This window comes from Geotrypetes seraphini, chromosome 15 (genome assembly GCF_902459505.1).
Source record: "Geotrypetes seraphini chromosome 15, aGeoSer1.1, whole genome shotgun sequence".
Lineage (NCBI taxonomy): Eukaryota > Metazoa > Chordata > Amphibia > Gymnophiona > Dermophiidae > Geotrypetes > Geotrypetes seraphini.
The window spans coordinates 70,529,923-70,549,190 of NC_047098.1; the positions used below are offsets into that span (position 1 = coordinate 70,529,923).

General features: G+C 44.4%; 1 protein-coding gene across 3 annotated transcripts in view; it reads left to right on the top strand.

Moving 5' to 3' along the window:
• The window catches only part of SGSM2 (small G protein signaling modulator 2), a 278,910-nt gene that overhangs the window by 251,333 nt on the left and 8,309 nt on the right, over window positions 1-19,268 (top strand). For all 3 annotated transcript variants that reach the window (XM_033921351.1, XM_033921352.1, XM_033921353.1), the window contains 2 exons: window positions 6,409-6,518; window positions 11,639-11,735. In XM_033921351.1, coding sequence (XP_033777242.1) covers window positions 6,409-6,518; window positions 11,639-11,735 — 207 coding nt within the window. The remainder of the gene's footprint in view (window positions 1-6,408; window positions 6,519-11,638; window positions 11,736-19,268) is intronic.

The window sequence follows — 19,268 nt, forward strand, 5'->3', positions numbered from 1 at the left end:
AGTGGACTTAATTATTGCTTCTTTTTTTTTTTTTTTTTAATCTTTATTCATTTTCAGAAATTTCAACAAGTGTACAATAATCATTCAGAAATACATTAATTAATCACTTGACATTCTTGTTTGTATTACTCCAAATAAATATTTATAAAAAAGACCTGGAAAAGAGGAGACTTAGAGGGGATATGATAGAGACCTACAAGATCATGAAGGGCATAGAGAAAGTGGAGAGGGACAGATTCTTCAAACTTTCGAAAAAAACTCAAGGACGAGAGGGCATTCAGAAAAGTTGAAAGGGGACAGCTTCAAAATAAATGCTAGGAAGTTTTTCTTCACCCAATGTGTGGTGGATACCTGGAATGCGCTTCCAGATGGCGTGATAGGACAGAGTACAGTATTGGGGTTCAAGAAGGGATTGGACAATTTTCTGTTGGAAAAAGGGTTAGAGGGGTATAGATAGAGGATTACTGCACAGGTCTTGGACCTGTTGGGCCACCACGTGAGCAGACTGCTGGGCATGATGGACCTCTGGTCTGACCCAGCAGAGGCACTGCTTATGTTCTTCTTTAGCACTCTCCAGACCAGTAGAGGTTAATCTTTACAAATGGGTATATATCCAATCATGACCAGCAGGTGGAGACTGAAAACAAAACTGTGGGACAGTATATAATATACTCCCTTCTCTATTTACATCAGTCTTCTTTCAGTCTCCAGCAGGTGTTGAGTGATCTGTACCCATCTCCCTTGGTAGGGCTGTTGGAATTTGTTTAGGGGGTTTCTAGTCCCTGTTTTTGGCCGGACAGAGCTTGGGCAAGCCCTGTTTGGGGGTCCGTCTGACCTCGGGGGTGTCAAACCCGGCGGGTCTCGAGCGGGGTCCCTCCCCCCACTTCCCCACATTTTTTTAGAGGATCCTCAGCAGTAAGCCTTGCCCCCTAAATCAAGCAAGGCATATTGCTTCGAGAGCCTGTGGAGTCTGTTCTGTAAAAAAAAAAAAAAAAAAAAAAAATCCTGAGATAGTGCCGGTCTGCAGGGTTGCTTCCCTGTCAGTTTACTGTTTTTTACTGTATTTTTTCATCTAACCGGCACTTTGTTTCTAGCTAGGTCGCGTATGGAGCAATTGTGCCCTTCTCCGGGGGAGTGGGACACAATGTGGTCCATCCGCGAGGCACTTGCGGCCGGCCTGAACTCGGCAGTTTGGGTCGGTGAGGTGGTGGAGCTCTGTCAGCAGCGGCTGCAGGCGCCCAGAGCTCCCCGCCGATGGTGCCTCGCGAGTCGGCTGGGAGCAGTGGGGAAGCCCGGTCTTCCCCAACTGCCCACGGAGGGATTCCCCGAAGGATTCCCTCTCAGCTGATTTTTTGACAGCTGATGCTGACTTGCCTGTTTAGTGGCTGGGACTGTTCAGTCTTCTCAGCCGCTACAGGCCATGGAGGGAGCATTTTTGGCGGGAACTTCACCATTTTCTCTGTCTGGCCCCTCCATTTTGTCTGCAACCTCAGGTGACCTTCCCCCTGTATTGCAAACACAGGGGCAGGTTTCAGCAGGGACCCCTGCTGGGGCAGGGAGTCTCTGAGGACCCCCAGGGGTTTTTTTCCCCCAATTTAATTTCTTTCTTTGTGCAGACAATTGGGGGTCCCACGTGCACCTGGGGGGTTTCGGGGGTGGTTTCCCTCCAAGCCCCCTGTGGCTTTGCCTCCCTCTTTTTGTTTGGCGTCCCCTCTTCCTCCTCCCTCATCCAAGCGCCCGCGGGGGGCTTGGATTGCAAATTGGTAGTCGGAGGAGCATATTGGCATGTTTGAGGACCTGGCCACTTTGGCGGGCTTCCAGGATCCTCTAGAGGAGACGCCCGCTGGCAGCGGGGCGGCGGGTTTCCCGTCTTCCAGAGCAGAAGCGTCCGTGGTGCGCTTTTTATTCAGAGGGATGAGCTTTTAGACCTGATGTAGCAGGTCTCCTCGATGCTGCATTTTTGAAGTTGCGCCACCGGAGACCCCGCGTATGGGGGCCCCTCTGCTTCAAGTGGTCTGTCCTGTTTCCCGCTCTTTTTCTGTGCGTCAGGATTTTCATCCTGGCGCAGTGGACTACGGGCACCATTTCGGTTGGTGTACACCTTGGCTCATGGGTATCCCATCCCGGAGGGGGATAGGGCTACCTTAATTTCGCCAATGGGGGACGCGGTGGTCTCGGCACTTACTAAGCAGCATACCGTGCCTGTTATGGACGGTTCTGCTCTTAGGGTCTCTGAGGAGCGTACGTTAGAGACACTTCTTAAGTATAATTTTAATGTCTCTGCCTTGGGGGTCCAGGCGGCTATTTGTGTGGGGCTGGTGGCTCGCACCGTGTTTCGGTGGAGCATGTCCTGGATCATGAGTCTTATGACTGGTCCTTAGTGGATCAGGAGGTGGTGAAGATTGAGATGACTGCCTCGTTCCTCTCGGTTGTTCTTTGTGACTTGGTGCGGCTAAGTCTGGGACTTTTGGTGGCCGCACGCTGTACCTTGTGGCTTCGCGCTTGGTCGGCGGTTGCCGCGTCCAGAACTGAACTTTCCAAAAATTTCCCTTTCGGGGGTTGTTTTTGTTTGGAGAGGACTTAGATACGGTGGTTCAGACTCTGACGGACTCTAAGGTGCCCCGTCTGCCTGAGGACCGTGCCCGCCCGGCATCTCGGGTTGGCATTGCCCGAGGGCGTCTGCGGGAATTTCACAAGTTTCGCCTGGGGCATGAGACTGCTTCTTTCCAGGCTTCCGGTTTTTCCCCGAGATCGGTTGGCTTAGCGCATGCAGTCCTTTCAGGGGTCCAGTCGGGGGGCTGGGAGTTCCCCCCCGGTTCTCCTGCTGCCCATCCTGCGCGATGGCTCTTTGCCGGTGCCCCCTTTGGTTCCCGTGGGTGCCCGGCTTCGCAACTTGTTTTCCAAGTGGGCCGAGATCATGTCCGATCGGTGTGTCCTGGTGGTGGTGCGGGACGGTTATGTTCTTGAATTTTGCCCGCTCTCTGCCTTATCCTATCTAGCCTCTCCATGTCAGGTGGCATGGGAGACGCTAGCCTTTCGCCATACCCTTCAGCGCTTGCTAGATCTCAAAGCAGTTGTCCAGTGTCCCCTCAGGAGTGCGGCACCGGCTGGTACGCCATTTCCTTTGTGGGGCCCTAAAAGGAGGGGACCTTTCGGCCCATCCTTGGTTTAAACCGAGGTCAACAGGGCTCTCAGAATTCCCTTTTATTCACATGGACACTCTGCAGTCTGTCCTTCTGGCGGTTCAGCCGGGGGAGTTCCTGACTTCTCTCGCTCTGCCTGTTTCCATTCGGGCCTCTCATCAGCTGTTTCTTTGCTTTGCAATGTTGGGTCTGCACTATCAGTTCTGTGTGCTTCCCTTGGGCCTGGCCACGACCCCCCGGACGTTCACCAAGTTGATGGTGGTCGTCAAGGTGGCATTGCAGTCAGAGGGCATTCTGGTGCACCCCTACTGGGATGACTGGTTGATTCGGGCGAAGTCGTTGCAGGAGAGCGCCCGAGTTACGGCTCGGGTGGTTGAGTTTCTCCGGTCACTGGGCTGGGTAGTCAACCTTTCCAAGAGTTGGTTGGTCCCAGCTCAGCATCTGGAGTACCTTGGGGTTCTGTTCGACATCTCCTTGGGGAAGGTCTTCCTTCCAGAGGCCCGGGTAAATTGCAATCTCAGATTCGCCTTCTTTTGGCGTCCCAGTGTCCTCGGGCGCAGGATTTCCTCCAAGTCTTGGGGTCGATGGCAGCATTCCTGGATGTTGTGAGGTGGGCATGGGCCCACATGTGCCTCTTCAGTATGCTCTGCTCCGTGGATGGTCACCCCAGAGGCACTGTTTGGAGGCCCCTGTCCCTCTGCGAGGCTTGGCGCGCTGCAGTCTTCATTGGTGGCTCCAGACCTCTCATCTGGTCCAGAGGGTGAGTCTGGATCTATCGCAGTCGACGGTGCTTCTCACGGATGCCAGTCTCCTCGGTTGGGGGGGCTCAGTGTCTAGGTCACTCAGTTCAGGGCACCTGGTCCATGGAGGAGGCGTCCTGGTTGATCAACGTGTTGGAGACCAGAGCCGTCCGTCTGGCGCTGTTAGCCTTTTGCTCCCTCTTGATGGGCAAGTCGATCAGAGTCCTGTCTGACAATGCCACAGCGGTGGCTTCTGTCAATCGTTGGGGCACAAAGAGCGCTCAGGTGGCGGAGGAGGCGGCTTGGCTCATGCTTTGGCGGAGTCACACCTTCTGTACCTCTCGGCCTCTCACATAGCCGGGGTGGAGAATGTTCAGGCGAACTTCCTCAGTCACATCTTAGATCCCAGAGAGTGGTGTCTCAGCCCCGTGGCTTTTCAGTTGCTAGTGCAGGCTTGGGGTCAGTCCCTGATGGCCATGATTGGCAATGCCGAGGTGTTCTGCTTCTTCAGTCGTCGCAGGGATGGACTGGCCGAGGGTCTGGATGCTCTGGTTCAACCATGGCCAACAGAGGGGCTGTTGTGCATGGTCCCTCCGTGACCATTAGTGTGCAGAGTTCTTCTCCGCATTGTTCGCCATCTGGGTCTGGTGGTTCTGGTGGCTCCGGATTGGCCTCGACATCCATTATACGTGGATCTGGTGACACTCTGGTGGCGGATCCTCTTCCTCTGCCTCCCTTGGACGACCTTCTGACGCAGGTTCCCATTCTCATGTTCGACCCGTCTCCCTTCTGTCTTACGGCTTGGCTTTTGAAAGGGGTCGCCTTGGTAAGAAGGGGTATTCAGATAGGGTGATCTCTACACTTTTGGGGTCCTGGAGGCTTTCTACCTCTCAGGCTTCTGTGTGGGTTTGGCACTTTTTTGAGGGGTAGTGCCAGGGGCGGGGAGTGGTCTCTCTTTGCGCTTCTCTGCCTAACATCCTAGAGTTCTTGCAAGATGGCCTGGATAGAGGCCTGGCTTCCGCTTTTCTCCAGGTTCAGCTTGTGGCTTTGTCAGCCTTTCGGGGGTTTGTGACAGATCAGCATTTGACAGCCATTCCTGATGTGATTCGCTTTTTGCGGGTGGCCAAGGTGCTCAGGCCTCACGTGGGGCCCTCTGTTCCCTATTGGAATCTCAGTCTGGTTTTCTCTCTATTCTGATGCACCTGCCCTTCGAACCGTTGGGTGGCTGCTCTTTGAAGGACCTTACTCTGAAGACGGTCTTTTTGGTGGACATTTCTTCCGCTAGGCGTGTTTCTGAGCTACAGGTTTTCTCTTGTAGGGCTCCCTTCTTGGAGTTTTCTAGGGAGCAGGTTGTCTTGAGGCCTGTTCCTTCCTTTTCTGCCGAAAGTAGTTTTTCCTTTTCATGTCAATCAATCTGTGGTCCTCCCGGTCTTGGGTAGTTGGGAGGGCTCTTCTGAGCAAAGACAGCTGAGCAAGTTGGATGTTGGTCGGGTCCTTCGCTCTTATGTGCAACGGACCCAGGAGATCAGGAAATAAAATCATCTCTTTGTCCTTCTGACTGGTCCTCTTAGGGGGGCTGGCGCTTCTAGGGCTACTATTTCATGCTAGATCAAGGAGACTATTGCTTCCACTTGTCTTCTGGGGCAGCAGCCCGTTCCGGAGTTTCTCAAAGCTCATTCTACTCGGGGTCAGGCGGCTTCTTGGGCTGAGTCGTCGCTCGTGCCTCCAGTGGACATTTGTAAGGCTGCGGTTTGGTCTTCCTTGTATTCCTTTGTCAGACTCTTTCGGGTAGATGTACTGGCGCGTCAGGACGCGGTGTTCGGTGTGTGTGTTCTGTGTCAGCCCTTCGGGGGTCCCGCCTGTGTGAGGGACTCTTTGGTACTTCCCATTCGTAAAGATTAACCTCTACTGGTCTGGAGAGTGCTAAAGAAGGAGAAATTAGGTTCTTACCTGCTAATTTACTTTCTTTTAGCTTCTCCAGACCAGTAGAGGTCCCCACCCTGTCTGTTGTTGTTGGGGCTGTTTCGCGGGCAGTTTTTGTTTTTTGCTGCGGGTTCTAGTATTTTTCTAGGGCCGGGAAGAATTAAAGAACAGCGGCTGTGGCTTGGCTGGCTTAGCTGGCGAGCTGTGGGGACATTTTCCTTCTGGTATTTCTCCTCTGCATTTTCCAACAGCACTTGGGTATGTTATTTGTTACTCCTGTTCGGAGTATTGTTTATTTCTGTTTCCAGTTCTTAGTTCTGCTTGGCTATTCGGCAGACTGATGTAAATAGAGAAGGGAGTATATTATATACTGTCCCACAGTTTTGTTTTCAGTCTCCACCTGCTGGTCATGATTGGATATATACCCATTCGTAAAGATTAACCTCTACTGGTCTGGAGAAGCTAAAAGAAAGTAAATTAGCAGGTAAGAACCTAATTTCTCCTTATGTTCATTCCATTCATCAAAGATTCCAACCAACATTATATACATTCATGAAGCAGAACATGAAATTACTACTCTAACACATAGTCTTTTTCTATAGATCAGTTAGCATACAGCTGTTTCACACAGCTAATGAAGAGAATGAGCCAGAACTTTCCCAGTGGGGGTACGATGGATACACACTTTTGCAACATGCGATCATTAATCCAGGTAAGTTATCATGGAGGGTTGTATTTCTTAGAAAGATGTGCTACACAAGACTTCTAAGACATGTATAGCATTTTTTATGGATCCAAACTGAGCAAATAGAAGACAGCAGAGCCGCCGTACACATGCATGCACACTGTCACCGTGCATCACCAGGCCAGGCCGCGCCCAAGCGGAAGTGGCCGAAAAAGCCCAGAGCACACGGTGCTGACCAAGCGGATTTATCAGTACTAATTGGAGTTGGTGGATCAAGTAAAAACACCCAGTTTTGCTTCCAACACAAAATTTTTTTATTCCAATAGGAACCTCAGCTTTCAAAATCCACAATTGCATTCACAGTTCAAAAGAAAAAATAAACTTGTATTTCCCAATTTAGTCCAAAAATGACTCTTCTTCACATCAATGCAATAGTCCATAGATTCTAAACTAATTCCAAAATACTTTCACGCAGTTGGATAAAGTCTCTTGCTGGCAATCACTTTTGGCAGCTTTAGACTGGATCCGCCTCTGAACACTTTGGATGCAAAGCTCAGGGCAGAAGGGACCTCCTCCTACAATGACCATTGGCTGTGGTCCCTCCCAACGAGGACCCACAATCCAGTCTATGAAAACAAACCCCAAAAGGAAAAAGGTCTCTAACTACTGCCAAGGCTGTGCAGTGTTAATTGCTCCAGCCTAGAAACTTTGTGGTTCTTGCCCAAAGGAATGCAAGGACCCCTCACAAGCCACTAAGGCTTTCAGTAACCTTTCTTTTGCCTTGAGGTTACAGAGACAACCAGCCCTTTAACTAGCACAACCAGTCCTAGCCTAACTTCCTTTAAACTCCATTGGTTTCCATAGCCAGCATCAATATCTCCCTCTTTAAAGTCCATGGATTCTTCCTGATCTAAAAAGTCTTCATTATCAGAAGCTTCCCTCATGCATTCATCTAACATTTCTGCTTCTATAAAGTTAGCTCTGACCTGGCTGAGGTATACTGCTGCGTGCTGTTGGAACTGGACTACTGTCTCCCTTCTATCTCCTCTCCAGTGGGTTGGTTCAGTGGCTGCCTCCTTTCTGAGCACTGCTGCTGGTCCCTATAAGCATCAGGATAATGAGCAACAGGTGTGCCTTGTTCATGCCTAAATTGAGGACTGGAATGTTCCTGGTGTTGCCTGGAATTGTGTCCCCCTGAATGTTAGGAGATGTGTGGTACATCCTCCCCATAGGAACAATATCCTGAGTACTTTTAGTTCCCCTTACCCATTGTTCTCTCTTCTTTAATTCTGGTGAAAACAAATAGGTACTTCCTTGCTCTTGATTGAACCTTCCTTGCCTGGCTGTAGTTCTGGGCTGAGGTGTTGGAGTGGGTAGTGTTTTATCTTTTTGGGAGAATATTTTCCCCTGCCTAGCCCTAGGCATAGGCGTCCTTTCACTACCCAGCTCAGTCGCAGGGCCTACCCTATGACAACACCCACATCCACTTACACAAGTTTCAAATTTATTTTGGGTTTGATGAATTGCTTATTTAGTTTTACTAAGCGAGGTACAAAATTGATAAAAATATAATCATATATTTAGACATACAATTTAAAATTTAGAATAATGGGTTAGACAAATAGACTTACAGACTGACTAATACAAAAGGTAAGAGGGAACAGAACTACAATTCAGTATTTTTAAAGTACAGAGGAGGTAAGAGTGCAATCAAAGAAGGAAACTAATATAAAGTTTAAACATAGGGGGTTGGAAAGAATTCCTTGAGTCATGCTTAATGTGACCATTTATTTTTGTCATCAAAACGGGACATCTATTAATTTTCAGCCCTGCCCCCAATCCCACCCCTGCCTCACCCCCAATTTCTTCCATTCATTTTTCATGTACACACAATATCATAATGGTAACCATAAAATTTTAAAAAACCCCACAAAGCACATTGTACACAGAGAAAATGTTAATTATTATTTACAAGTTTTGGGGTTTTTTTCAAAGATGTCAAGGGACAGAGGTTAGTGAATCGTGTCGGAGGGAAATCGGGTCGTAAAGAGGTCGCTAAGTGGTTGGAAGTTGATCAGTGGGCTTAGTGAATCTAGCCCTTAGTTTCTTAATTCTGCTTGGTCATTTTTAATAATAATAATAATAACTTTATTTTTCTATACCGCCATAGTCAGGCGACTTCTAGGCAGTTTACATTGTAAGAAGGCTGGACATTCAGCGAATAACAAAAGGTCTTAATACAAAACAATAAGTCTACATACAATACAATACAAAATAGTACAGTACAATACAGTGAGTCTAAATACAATACAATAAGACTAGATACAATACCATGTAGTGTGTCTAATACAATATAATAGTCTAATGGGAAACTAACGTGCTAATTGGAGTTCTATGGGTAATGAATACCTGAATACTTTAGAGCTTACATATGAGTAGAGGAAATCTGGATAGATGAGGAGCTTCTTGAGAGGAAGAAAAAGGCGTTTACGGGGAGGGGAGTCCTAGTGAGGGAGGGTCCTAGTGAGGAAGGGGACAGTTTTAGTCAACGAATTTAGCGAATAGGGCAGTTTTGATCAATTTACGGAAGGCACTGTAAGACAGATTGGGTTCGTTTATGTAGTTTTTCAGCCAAACTTGCTGTCTGCTTGCTTTTAACTTAAAGGTTCTGTCCAGGAATGATTTGTATCTGCAGCCTGTAATCTTTGGGTATGCAAAGAAGTTATTGTTTCTGGTTGCTCGTGCGAGGTTGTGCAGAATGAAGTGAGTTTGCAGGTATGAAGGTGCTAGTCCCCAGGCTTGCCTGAAACAGGTGCATGCAAATTTGAATAGTATTCGCGCATCTATTGGAAGCCAATGCAGTTTTTTATAGTAGGGGCTGATGTGATCGTTTTTTCTTAGTCCGAAAATTAGGCGAACGGCGGTGTTTTGTATTAATCTCAGTTTTTTTATTGTTTTTTTGTGGGATGCCCAGGTAGATGATGTTGCAGTAGTCAAGAATGGATAGGATCAGTGCCTGTACCAGCAACCTGAATGACGTCGGGTCAAAGTATTTTTTTATGGTCCTTAGTTTCCATAGCGTGTAAAAACATTTTTTCACTAGTGAGTTTGTGTGGTCAGTCATAGTTAGATGAGTGTCTAGGGTGATACCGAGTATTTTTATGTTTTTGGAAATTGGGTATTCGTGATTGTTTATTTTTATCGATGTTCTCGTGATTTTGTCATTAGGACTAGCCAGAAAGACTTTTGTTTTCTCTGCGTTTAGTTTTAGTTTGAAATTAGTGGTCCATTTGTCAATTTCGGTCATTATGTTTGAGAGGTTGTCTACAATTTCTTTTCTGATGTCATTTATGGGGATTAGATTGGATATGTCGTCGGCGTAAATGTAGTGTATTAAGTTGAGTTTTTGTAGGAGGAAACCTAAGGAGGCAATGTAGATATTGAAAAGGGTGGGCGATAGGGGGGAACCTTGAGGTACGCCTGAAGGGTTTTTCCATGGTTTGGAGTAGTTTTTGTTGCTGATTACTTGGTAGGATCTGTTTATTAGGAATTCTTGGAACCATTTCTTTGCCTTTCCAGGGATTCCCATTACTTCAAGGCATAGCAGCATGATTTCATGGTCTACCAAGTCGAACGCGCTGCTGAGGTCTAATTGTAGGATCAGTGCGCTTTTGCCCTTGCTAAAGAGATCATAAAGGTGATTCAGTAAGGAGGCTAAGACAGTTTCTGTGTTGTATCCTTTCCTGAATCCTGATTGGTGTTCACTAAGGATGTTAAATTTATCCAGGTAGTTTACTAGTTGAAGGTTGACCAATCCTTCCTGTATCTTTGTGAAGAGGGGAATGCTTGCTATGGGTCTGAAATTGGATGTCAGAGCTGAAGAGGTTTTCCGATCTTTGGGGATTGGAGTGATTAGTATGTGACCCATTTTTTTGTTTAATGTTCTGCTTGTAAGGGCGGATGTTAGCCATGCGAATAGTTCCTTTTTAAATTCTGGAGGGGCAACTGTCATGAATTTTGGGGGACATGCGTCAAGTAGGCAGTTAGATTTGGTGTACTTATTGAATAAGTTTAGGAACTGATGCCAGTCAGGGTAATCGAGGTGGTCCCAGTTCATGTCTTCACATGTTGAGGAAAGTGAGATCCTGCTTCCGCCAACAACATTTTGCTGTCCTTGTACAATCAATCATTCTTTCCAGACTGGACTATTGTAATTCCATCTATCTAAGTCTAACCAATAAAAATCTTCAAAGACTTCAGCAGATCCAGAACACTGCGGCTAGGTTGATCTTTTCAAAAAGCAAATTCGACCATGTTTCCCCACTTCTGTCAAAACTTCACTGGCTTCCGGTGATTTCTAGGATTCATTTTAAATATACCTGCCTAATATTCAAGATCCTACATGGCATTCTTCCTCCTCTAATTCCACTATCCTGGAATTCTTCGCGACCTGACACCACCAGATCCACCCACAAACTCAGACTATCTTTCCCCTCGTTAAAAGGCGTCATGTATGCAGGTAAATTAGGGAAATCCCTTTTCTTCAAATTCACTGAGCTTTGGAACAACCTCCCTTCCCTGCTGCTGAGCCTAGGCTCATTCCAATTATTCCGAAAGCATCTGAAAACCTGGCTTTTCTCCAAAACGTAAAGCTATCTACAGTATTTAAAATGTAAAGCTAGCTATCCTCTTCATAACCTCTAATTTCTTATTATGTCCTTCCCTCATTGAATTTACCTGTAAACTGTGCCGAGCTCTATCTTTATGGAGATGATGCAGTGTACAAACTTAAGGTTTAGTTTAGTTTAGTTTATTCGTCAGACTGATTGTACTTGGGAGATTGCATAGCCCACTTATACTACAGTCAAAGGTTTGTGTCTCAGTTTCTACCTGCTGGCCGTGTTTCTGTGCTGGTTTGGAGGGACTAAAAGAAAGAAAATTAGCAGGTAAAGAACCTAATTTTTCCTTATCTAGTCTACCTTGCTGAGATTTCAACAAGTAAACCTGTGTAATGCTCATTCTCTTGCTTATTCTCATGCTCATTCTTGCTCACTTTTTCATGCTAAAGTTTATGGCCATTTCTTCTGGGAACCACTTCTTTATTTCTGATTATTCAGTGTGTTTCACATCTGTCTTTTTATTTCTAGATCCTAGATTCTGAGCTGTTTGAACTGATGCAGCAGAATGGAGACTACACACACTTCTACTTTTGTTACCGCTGGTTCCTGCTAGATTTTAAAAGGGGTAAATACATGTAATTACTGAATTAACAATTTATCTAGGGCCTGATATTCAGCGCTATTTAGCTGGCCAGGAATGGCTCCCGGACGGCTAAATAGAACATCCAAATGTTCTCCTGGTGGATATCGCCCACTTGAATATCCTGTTTGGTGGCTAGCCTGGCTATGCCAATCACCACCAATATTAAGCAGCTCACCAGCTAACTTCAGCGGCCAGATAGACCCACTTATAAAGCAAGTCCATCTTTGGCCACTAAGACTTAGCCAACCAGCCTAGACATCTAAATTGGAAATGCTGGATTTGGTGCTGGCATTGAATTTTTAGTTTTGCCACACAAACCTCAGGAGACAGCAAGCTATCTCCCATGGCTTGTAACTGCATATAAACTGAAGATCACAAGGAAAATAATATTTTTAGTAGAATTCCTTGGAAAACTTAGACCATTAACACCCGAGCCTCCCTAACTTCTGCTGAAATGTCTTCAAATTATTTTTGTTTGGGAAGACCTAGGTTTCAATTCCTACTCCTTGAACTAATTTGAAGATGCTACAGAGAAGATTTTACAGCACAAGCAAAAACAAAGGAAACTGCAGACAAGCGTACAAGATGCAGGCTAATGTTACCACCTTTTTACAAACCAAGGGACCCGACATGGTCCATGTTTCGGTTAATACACCCCTAATTGACAAGGAATCAAATTAAACCGCAAACAAAAATAAACATGAGCCTATGTAAATCGAGGTAATGGCTGGCCAGAGGTCTCTGTATGAACTAGTTTGAAGAAGCTACAGAGAAGATTTGAGGCATTCCTGGTCAAATTATGGGGTCCTTTCACTAAGGTACACTAACTAACTAACTAACAAATTAATGTGCGTTATGAGCCCTGCAGCTCAAAGGTATACAGTGGGCTGCACATGTGGAGAGACATAATCAAAAGATACGACTAAATCCGTTTTGGGCCTAAGTCGCTTGTTGCCCAAAGTCGGCAGTGTCTAAAGCCCATTCTCAAAAAAATACATCCAATTTTTTTTCGAAAATCGTCTAATTATATGTTCAGCTGTTTGATCGGCCAGACTGTTAAGTCGTCTGTTTTTATACCCCATTCTCGTCTAAAAAATCATCCAAGTCAAAAACACCTAGAACAAGACCTTTTGGACATGGGAGGGGCCAGCAAAGTGATGGACTGGACACCCAGAGGTGTCAACACAGTAGTGGGGCACCTTACAGGGCACTGCTGCGAACTTCACAAAAACGGTGCCATATAAACATCTCACCCTTAAATGTTATGGTGAGCCCCCCAAAATACCCCAAAACCTACTAGACCCACTTGTCTGCATCCCCAATAGCCCTTGTGGCTGCAGGTGGCATCTATATGGCAGTACAGCAGGGTTTGGTTTTTTTGGGGGGGTGCACAATTTTCACTATGAATGCAGTGGCTAGAGTAGCTTATGGGCCTGGGTCCTCCTCTCTATGGGTCACTAGCCCACCCCCCAGACTACTGAAGCCACTTCTGTGCTGCTTTATTCGGCTTTCCTGTGCCAGCTGCTGATATTCTGAAAGCAGATATGTAAATTTTTTATTTTGTTTTTATGGAGGTGGGGGGGAGTCAGTGATTACTGGGGGAGTGTGTGGGGGTCTGTACTTGTGTCTACAGTGGTTATCTGCTCACTTTGGAGACCCTCTAGGCACTTAGACCTGGTTTTACATGGCCTAAGTCACAACGCACAATTTCCATCTAGGCAATCTTGTTACACTTTCGGTTATACTTGCAGTACGATTAATTCTAGGCTGGCCCAGATCCCATCTTCACCACTCCTCCTAAAACGCCCCTTTTAGCTCTGGGTGTACCCTCAAAAATGGAATCTCGTTACCGTATGGTTCCTTGTAAAGGGTTTGAGAAGCCACAATTGTCTCACCAATCTTTGGTGGTAGAGTCATCTCTCAAAAAATCTAATCCCACCAAAGTCTATGCTGCAGTTCCTCCAGGCAGAGAAGGACGGACAATGGATAAATTTGGACGCCGTCTGTACCAAAATTCCATGATGGCAAACAGGATTTTGAATTACAACTTCATATTCACATCTTATCTGAAGTACTGCATAAAGTCCATGCCCTACTTCTCCGACTTACCTAAGCAGCAGTTACCCGAGTTTCAACAGCTCCACCATACTCTATCACAAATACGTCTTTTTATGCTTCAAGCGACTTATGATGCATTTGAAATGTCATCTCGAGTTACTGCTTTTTCTGTGGCAATGCGACACCTGGCTTGGCTACCCATTGTGGACATGGATCCTAATTTTCAAGATTGTCTAGCGAATATACCATGTCAAGGTAATGAGCTGTTCGAAGCTAATCTTGAACGTTTCAAAAGCCTACTCAAGAGTCATTTATTTAAAGAAGCGTTTAACATTTGATTTAAATTTTACAGTATCCTTTTAAACTCCCTTAAGGAATTAAGCAGCAACGAGCCCTTTTGTTTTTTTCTTTATTTGTCTTTCGTTCCTATCCAAATTGTATTTCTAACCCTATTTCCTTTTGTCTCCCGTCTGTCTGTCTCATTTATCCCTTTTTAATATGCCAATTATTAGTTGATGTTTCTATGTAATTTGTTTGGTTTGTTTGTTTTTTTTAATAAGTATTAATGGTATTGTTAATGGCATTTTTATAATGTTCATGCTCTTTTTTATATATATTGTAAACTTGCTTAGAAATTAGATAAGCGATTAAATCAAATTTTAATGAAACCTTGAAATATTGACTCCATTGAGGCTGCCACCAAGCATCTCTCAGAGCATAAGCAGTCCTTTGCCTCTTTGATTTGACCTAAACCTAAGCCTCCAACTTCTAAACCTTATAGGCCACCTCCACATCGTTATCTACAGAAATCAGCTCCGGCTTTCTCCAGGCCTCCACCCAAAAAACAGCCACAGCAGCAGCATCAATAAAAACCCCAGCCTCCCGCTTTAGCTAGGCCTTTACAGTCTTTTTGACAATCTAAATCTGAGCATAATGTCCATCTTTATCCATCCGTCTTCTGTCCTCCCCATTGGAGGTCGTCTCCATCACTTTTACCAAAAGTGGGAGCAGTTTACATCAGACCTCTGGGTTCTCACCATCATCAGAGAAGGTTACTCACTCCAATTTCTTCAAATTCCATGACATCTTCCTCCAAAAGAGTTTCCTTCCAACATGTCACAACTTCCCCTTCTTCTTCAGGAGGCTCAGGCTCTTCTTCGCCTTCGTGCCATCAAGGAAGTTCCCTTGGCCCAATGGGACAAGGGGTTTTATTCCCGTTTTTTTCTGGTCCCAAAGAAGACAGGGAATTTGTGACCTATCCTGGACCTCAGAGCTCTCAACAAATTTCTTGTCAAAGAGAAGTTTTGGATGCTCTCTCTTCCAACCCTGTATCCCCTGGTGGATCAAAGAGATTGGTTATGCTCCCTAGATCTCAAAGAGGCTTACACTCATATTCCAATTCATCAAGCCTCTAACAGATTCCTAAGATTTCAGGTGGGGAATCTTCATCTTCAGTACAGAGTCCTCCCTTTCGGCCTTGCATCATCTCCCAGTGTCTTCACAAAATGCCTGGTGGTGGTGGCTGCAGCCCTGCAGATGCAGGGTCTTTAAGTCTTTCCATATCTGGATGACTGGCTCATCAAAGCTTCATCGCAACAGGAGGTTATTGTAGCGACCCAACAGACTATAGTGTTTCTCCAAAGTCTTGGGTTCGAAATTCAAGTTTCAAGTTTATTCAGCATTTGATAAATCACCTATTAAAATTGCTATGCGATGTACATGGTCTAAATAAAGAAAACGAAGAAATTAACACATTAACAATATAATTACTATAAAAAACGTACATAAGGGGTAGGAAAGGAGTTAAAAAGTTACAATGTTGGGTATGGTTAAAAAAGGGAAAGACAAAAGGGAGGGTACAAAAATACCAAAGCACAATGCAAAGAGTGACCCTAAAACCGGTAAAAGTATCAAGAATTAAAAGCGTCTTTGAATAAGTAAGTTTTTAAAAGTTTTTTAAATGTTACAATGTCGTGTTCGGTTCTAATATACTGGGGGAGGGCATTCCACCATTGTGGTCCCGTCACTGTGAACATATCTAATCTTCTTGTCCCTATGATTTTTAAAGATGGTACTGAAAGTAGATTTTGATCTGATGATCGCAGTGAGCGTTGAGTTTTATATGGAATGAGTGATCTAGAAATAAATTGTGGTTCGCTGGATGCTAATTTTCCAAAGTCCCAGTTACGTCCCTCCCAAACTCTACAGTTTATTGGAGCCATCCTGGACACTGTTCAACTCAGAGCATTCCTGCCTCAACCACGTCAAGATGCTCTCATTCACCTTTGTCAACGAATGTCTTTCTTCACGTCAATCTCGGCAAGACACATGATGATTCTTTTCGGTCACATGGCCTCTACAGTTCACGTGACTCCTTTTGCCAGACTTCACCTCAGAATTCCTCAGTGGACCCTGGCATCTCAGCAAGCTTGCGACCCACTCTCTCAACACAGATTTTCTGCTTCTGATGTACCTAAAAAAATTGCTATGAGTTTTGCCTCTTTTGCAAGTTTCTCTTCATATTCTTTCTTAGCTGTCTTTATCAATGCTTTGCATCTAACTTGCCAGTGCTTATGTTTCTTCTTAATTTCTTCATTCGGATCCTTTTTCCATTCTTTAAAGGATGATTTTTTGGCTCTAATAGCCTCTTTCACTTCACCTTTTAACCACGCCAGCTCTCGTTTCCTCTTCTTTCCACCTTTGCTGATACGTGGAATACATCTGGTCTGGGCTTCCACGACGGTATTTTTAAATAACAACCATGCCTGGTTTACAGTCCTAAACTTTGCAACCAAACCTTTTAGCTTCTTTTTGAACCATTTTCCTCATTTTATCATAGTCGCTCTTTTGAAATTAAATGCTCCTACAGTAGATTTCTTTTGCGACGTTACTCCCGGTATCAGCTCAAATTCGATCACGTTATGATCACTGTTTCCCAGCGGACCCAACACAGTTAACTCCTATACTATGCCTTGCATTCCACTAAGGACCAAATAGTAGACACATTGGTGGCAACTAATGTTTCACATCAGATTGTAACCAGTGATTTCAATATGGTCATGGACCCCTGAATAAATCAAATATCGAATGCAACCTACAGAACACGTAAAGTTAGGTCTACCCTTACAGACATTATGTCACACCTAGACCTACATGACACCTGGCAAACTCTTCACCTGTAAAGTAAAGAATTCACTTTTTATTCACCACCTCACTGCTCGTATTCGTGGATAGACTTGTATCTTATCAACCATGCTCTCCGTCAATTTTTAAGGGATGCCTCAATTAAAGAAATTTCGATCTCAGACCATGCCACCATAACCTTAACCCTAGAAAATATTGCAAGAATCCTGGCCCCCAGATAGTGGAGATTTAATTCCAGCCTTCTTCACGAAACAGACTTCAAGGAACACTTCACCAATGCCATTAAAGAATTCTTTCAATTTAATAAACCAGAGGATACCAACTGGATAACAACTTGGGATGCCTTCAAGACATACATCTGTGGGGAGAGCATCTCACTCAACTCCAAATATAGGAAATTAAAAGTTGTGGAAATCAACGCACTAGAATGTGAAATTAAAAACAAGGAGATTGAGCACCAACTCGACACTAAGGGCTCCTTTTATGAAGGTGCGCTAGGGGTTTTATCACACGCATCTGATTAGAGCGCGCTAGCCAAAAATCTATCATCTGCTCAAAAGGAGGCGGTAGTGGCTAGCGCACGTGGAAATTTAGCGCACGCTATTCCGCACTTTAAGCCCCTAGCACACCTTCGAAAAAGGAGCCCTAAGTACCTTAATATTCTTCTGGATCTTCAAAAACTTTGTTTCCAGTATAACTCTATTCTACGGGAAAATGCAGTTCATTCAGTCCTTATCGTAGAAGCTAATTATTACTCGGGGAACAACAAAACTGGTCATCTGCTTGCAACATACTTGCAAAAGAGGAATGAAAATAAATCAATTGACAAAGTAATTGCTGCTTCTGGTGACACCATTACCACAACTCTTGAGATCTTAAATGAATTTAAAAAATACTATGGAAAATTATACTCTTCTGAGTTGGTTGATAAGACAAATATCTTCCTAGATGGAATTGATCTTCTGACTCTATCCATAAGTGATCAAGACCAGCTTTCACTACCCATTATGCAAAAGGAGATCATGGACACAATTTCTGAAATGGCCAAGAATAAATCACCAGGTCCAGATGGATTTAGTCAAATTTTATCAGTCTTTCCAAAATGTCCTTGTCCCATATATGCAGCAATTTTTCGAGCAGCTGATATTGCAAGGATCTGCTTTCGGAACATTTACAGAAGCAACTCTTATTGTCATCCCCAAACCAGGAAAAAACCCTTTGCAAGTCACTAACTATAGACCACTGTCCATGATCAATGTGGACGCCAAGATTTATGCCAAGATACTTGCAAGAAGGATTCAACGTATCATCCCCCATCTGATATCAACAGATCAAACTGGGTTTATTAGTGGCAGGCTTCTGTACATTATTGAACATAATTGCCACATGTCAATCTTCAGCGCATAAACTTGCACTCATAGGTCTTGACACTGAAAAGGCATTTGATAGAATGGAATGGCCTTTATCTATGTTACTCTACGCAAATTTAATCTACCCATCCAATTTATCAAAATGATAACAGTATTATATTCTGACCCAAGTACAAGACTATCCATTAATGGCCATCTCTCCAACATCTTTAAACCTTTCAGAGGCACTCGTCAAGGATGCCCTTTGTCCCTGCTACTTTTTAATCTAGCATTGGAACCGTTATTGGTGGCCATCAGAGCTCAATCAGACATTTATGGTTTCAAATACAAAGATGGTGAAATTAAGCTCCCTGCATAAGCAGATGACGTTATGCTCTACTTAACACCAGAATCTATCCCTCAGATCATAAAAGTAATTGAAAAATATGTTCTTGTGTCTGGATACAAATTGAATACTACCAAGATGGAATTAATGCCTATTAATTGCACCAAAGACAAGCAAACATTGACTCCTATGGTTTTATTTGGAATGCAAATAAATTGAAATATCTAGGCATTCTCATAGGGCCAACATTGAGGGATATTGAGCGACTAAATTCTGAATACACCCTGTTAAAAGACTTAACACATAGATGGTCACCACTTAAAATCACCTGGTGATCCAACCTAAAATTAACTACATGTTAAGCATGCTAACCTATCTTTTACATAAGAAAATATACCATAATATTGAGCAAGCTTTGAGCAAATTTGTATGGAACAACAAACAACCACAAATTGCAATGCTTAAACTGAAAAATGAAAAGTCAAAGGGGGGCGTCAATTTCCCAGATTTTTAAAAATATCATCAGGCATTTATAATGCGACAGGGCTCCTTATGGATCCTCAATAAAACTATATCTAACCCCCCCATCATGGCTTAATCTGGAAAAAAGCTTACTGG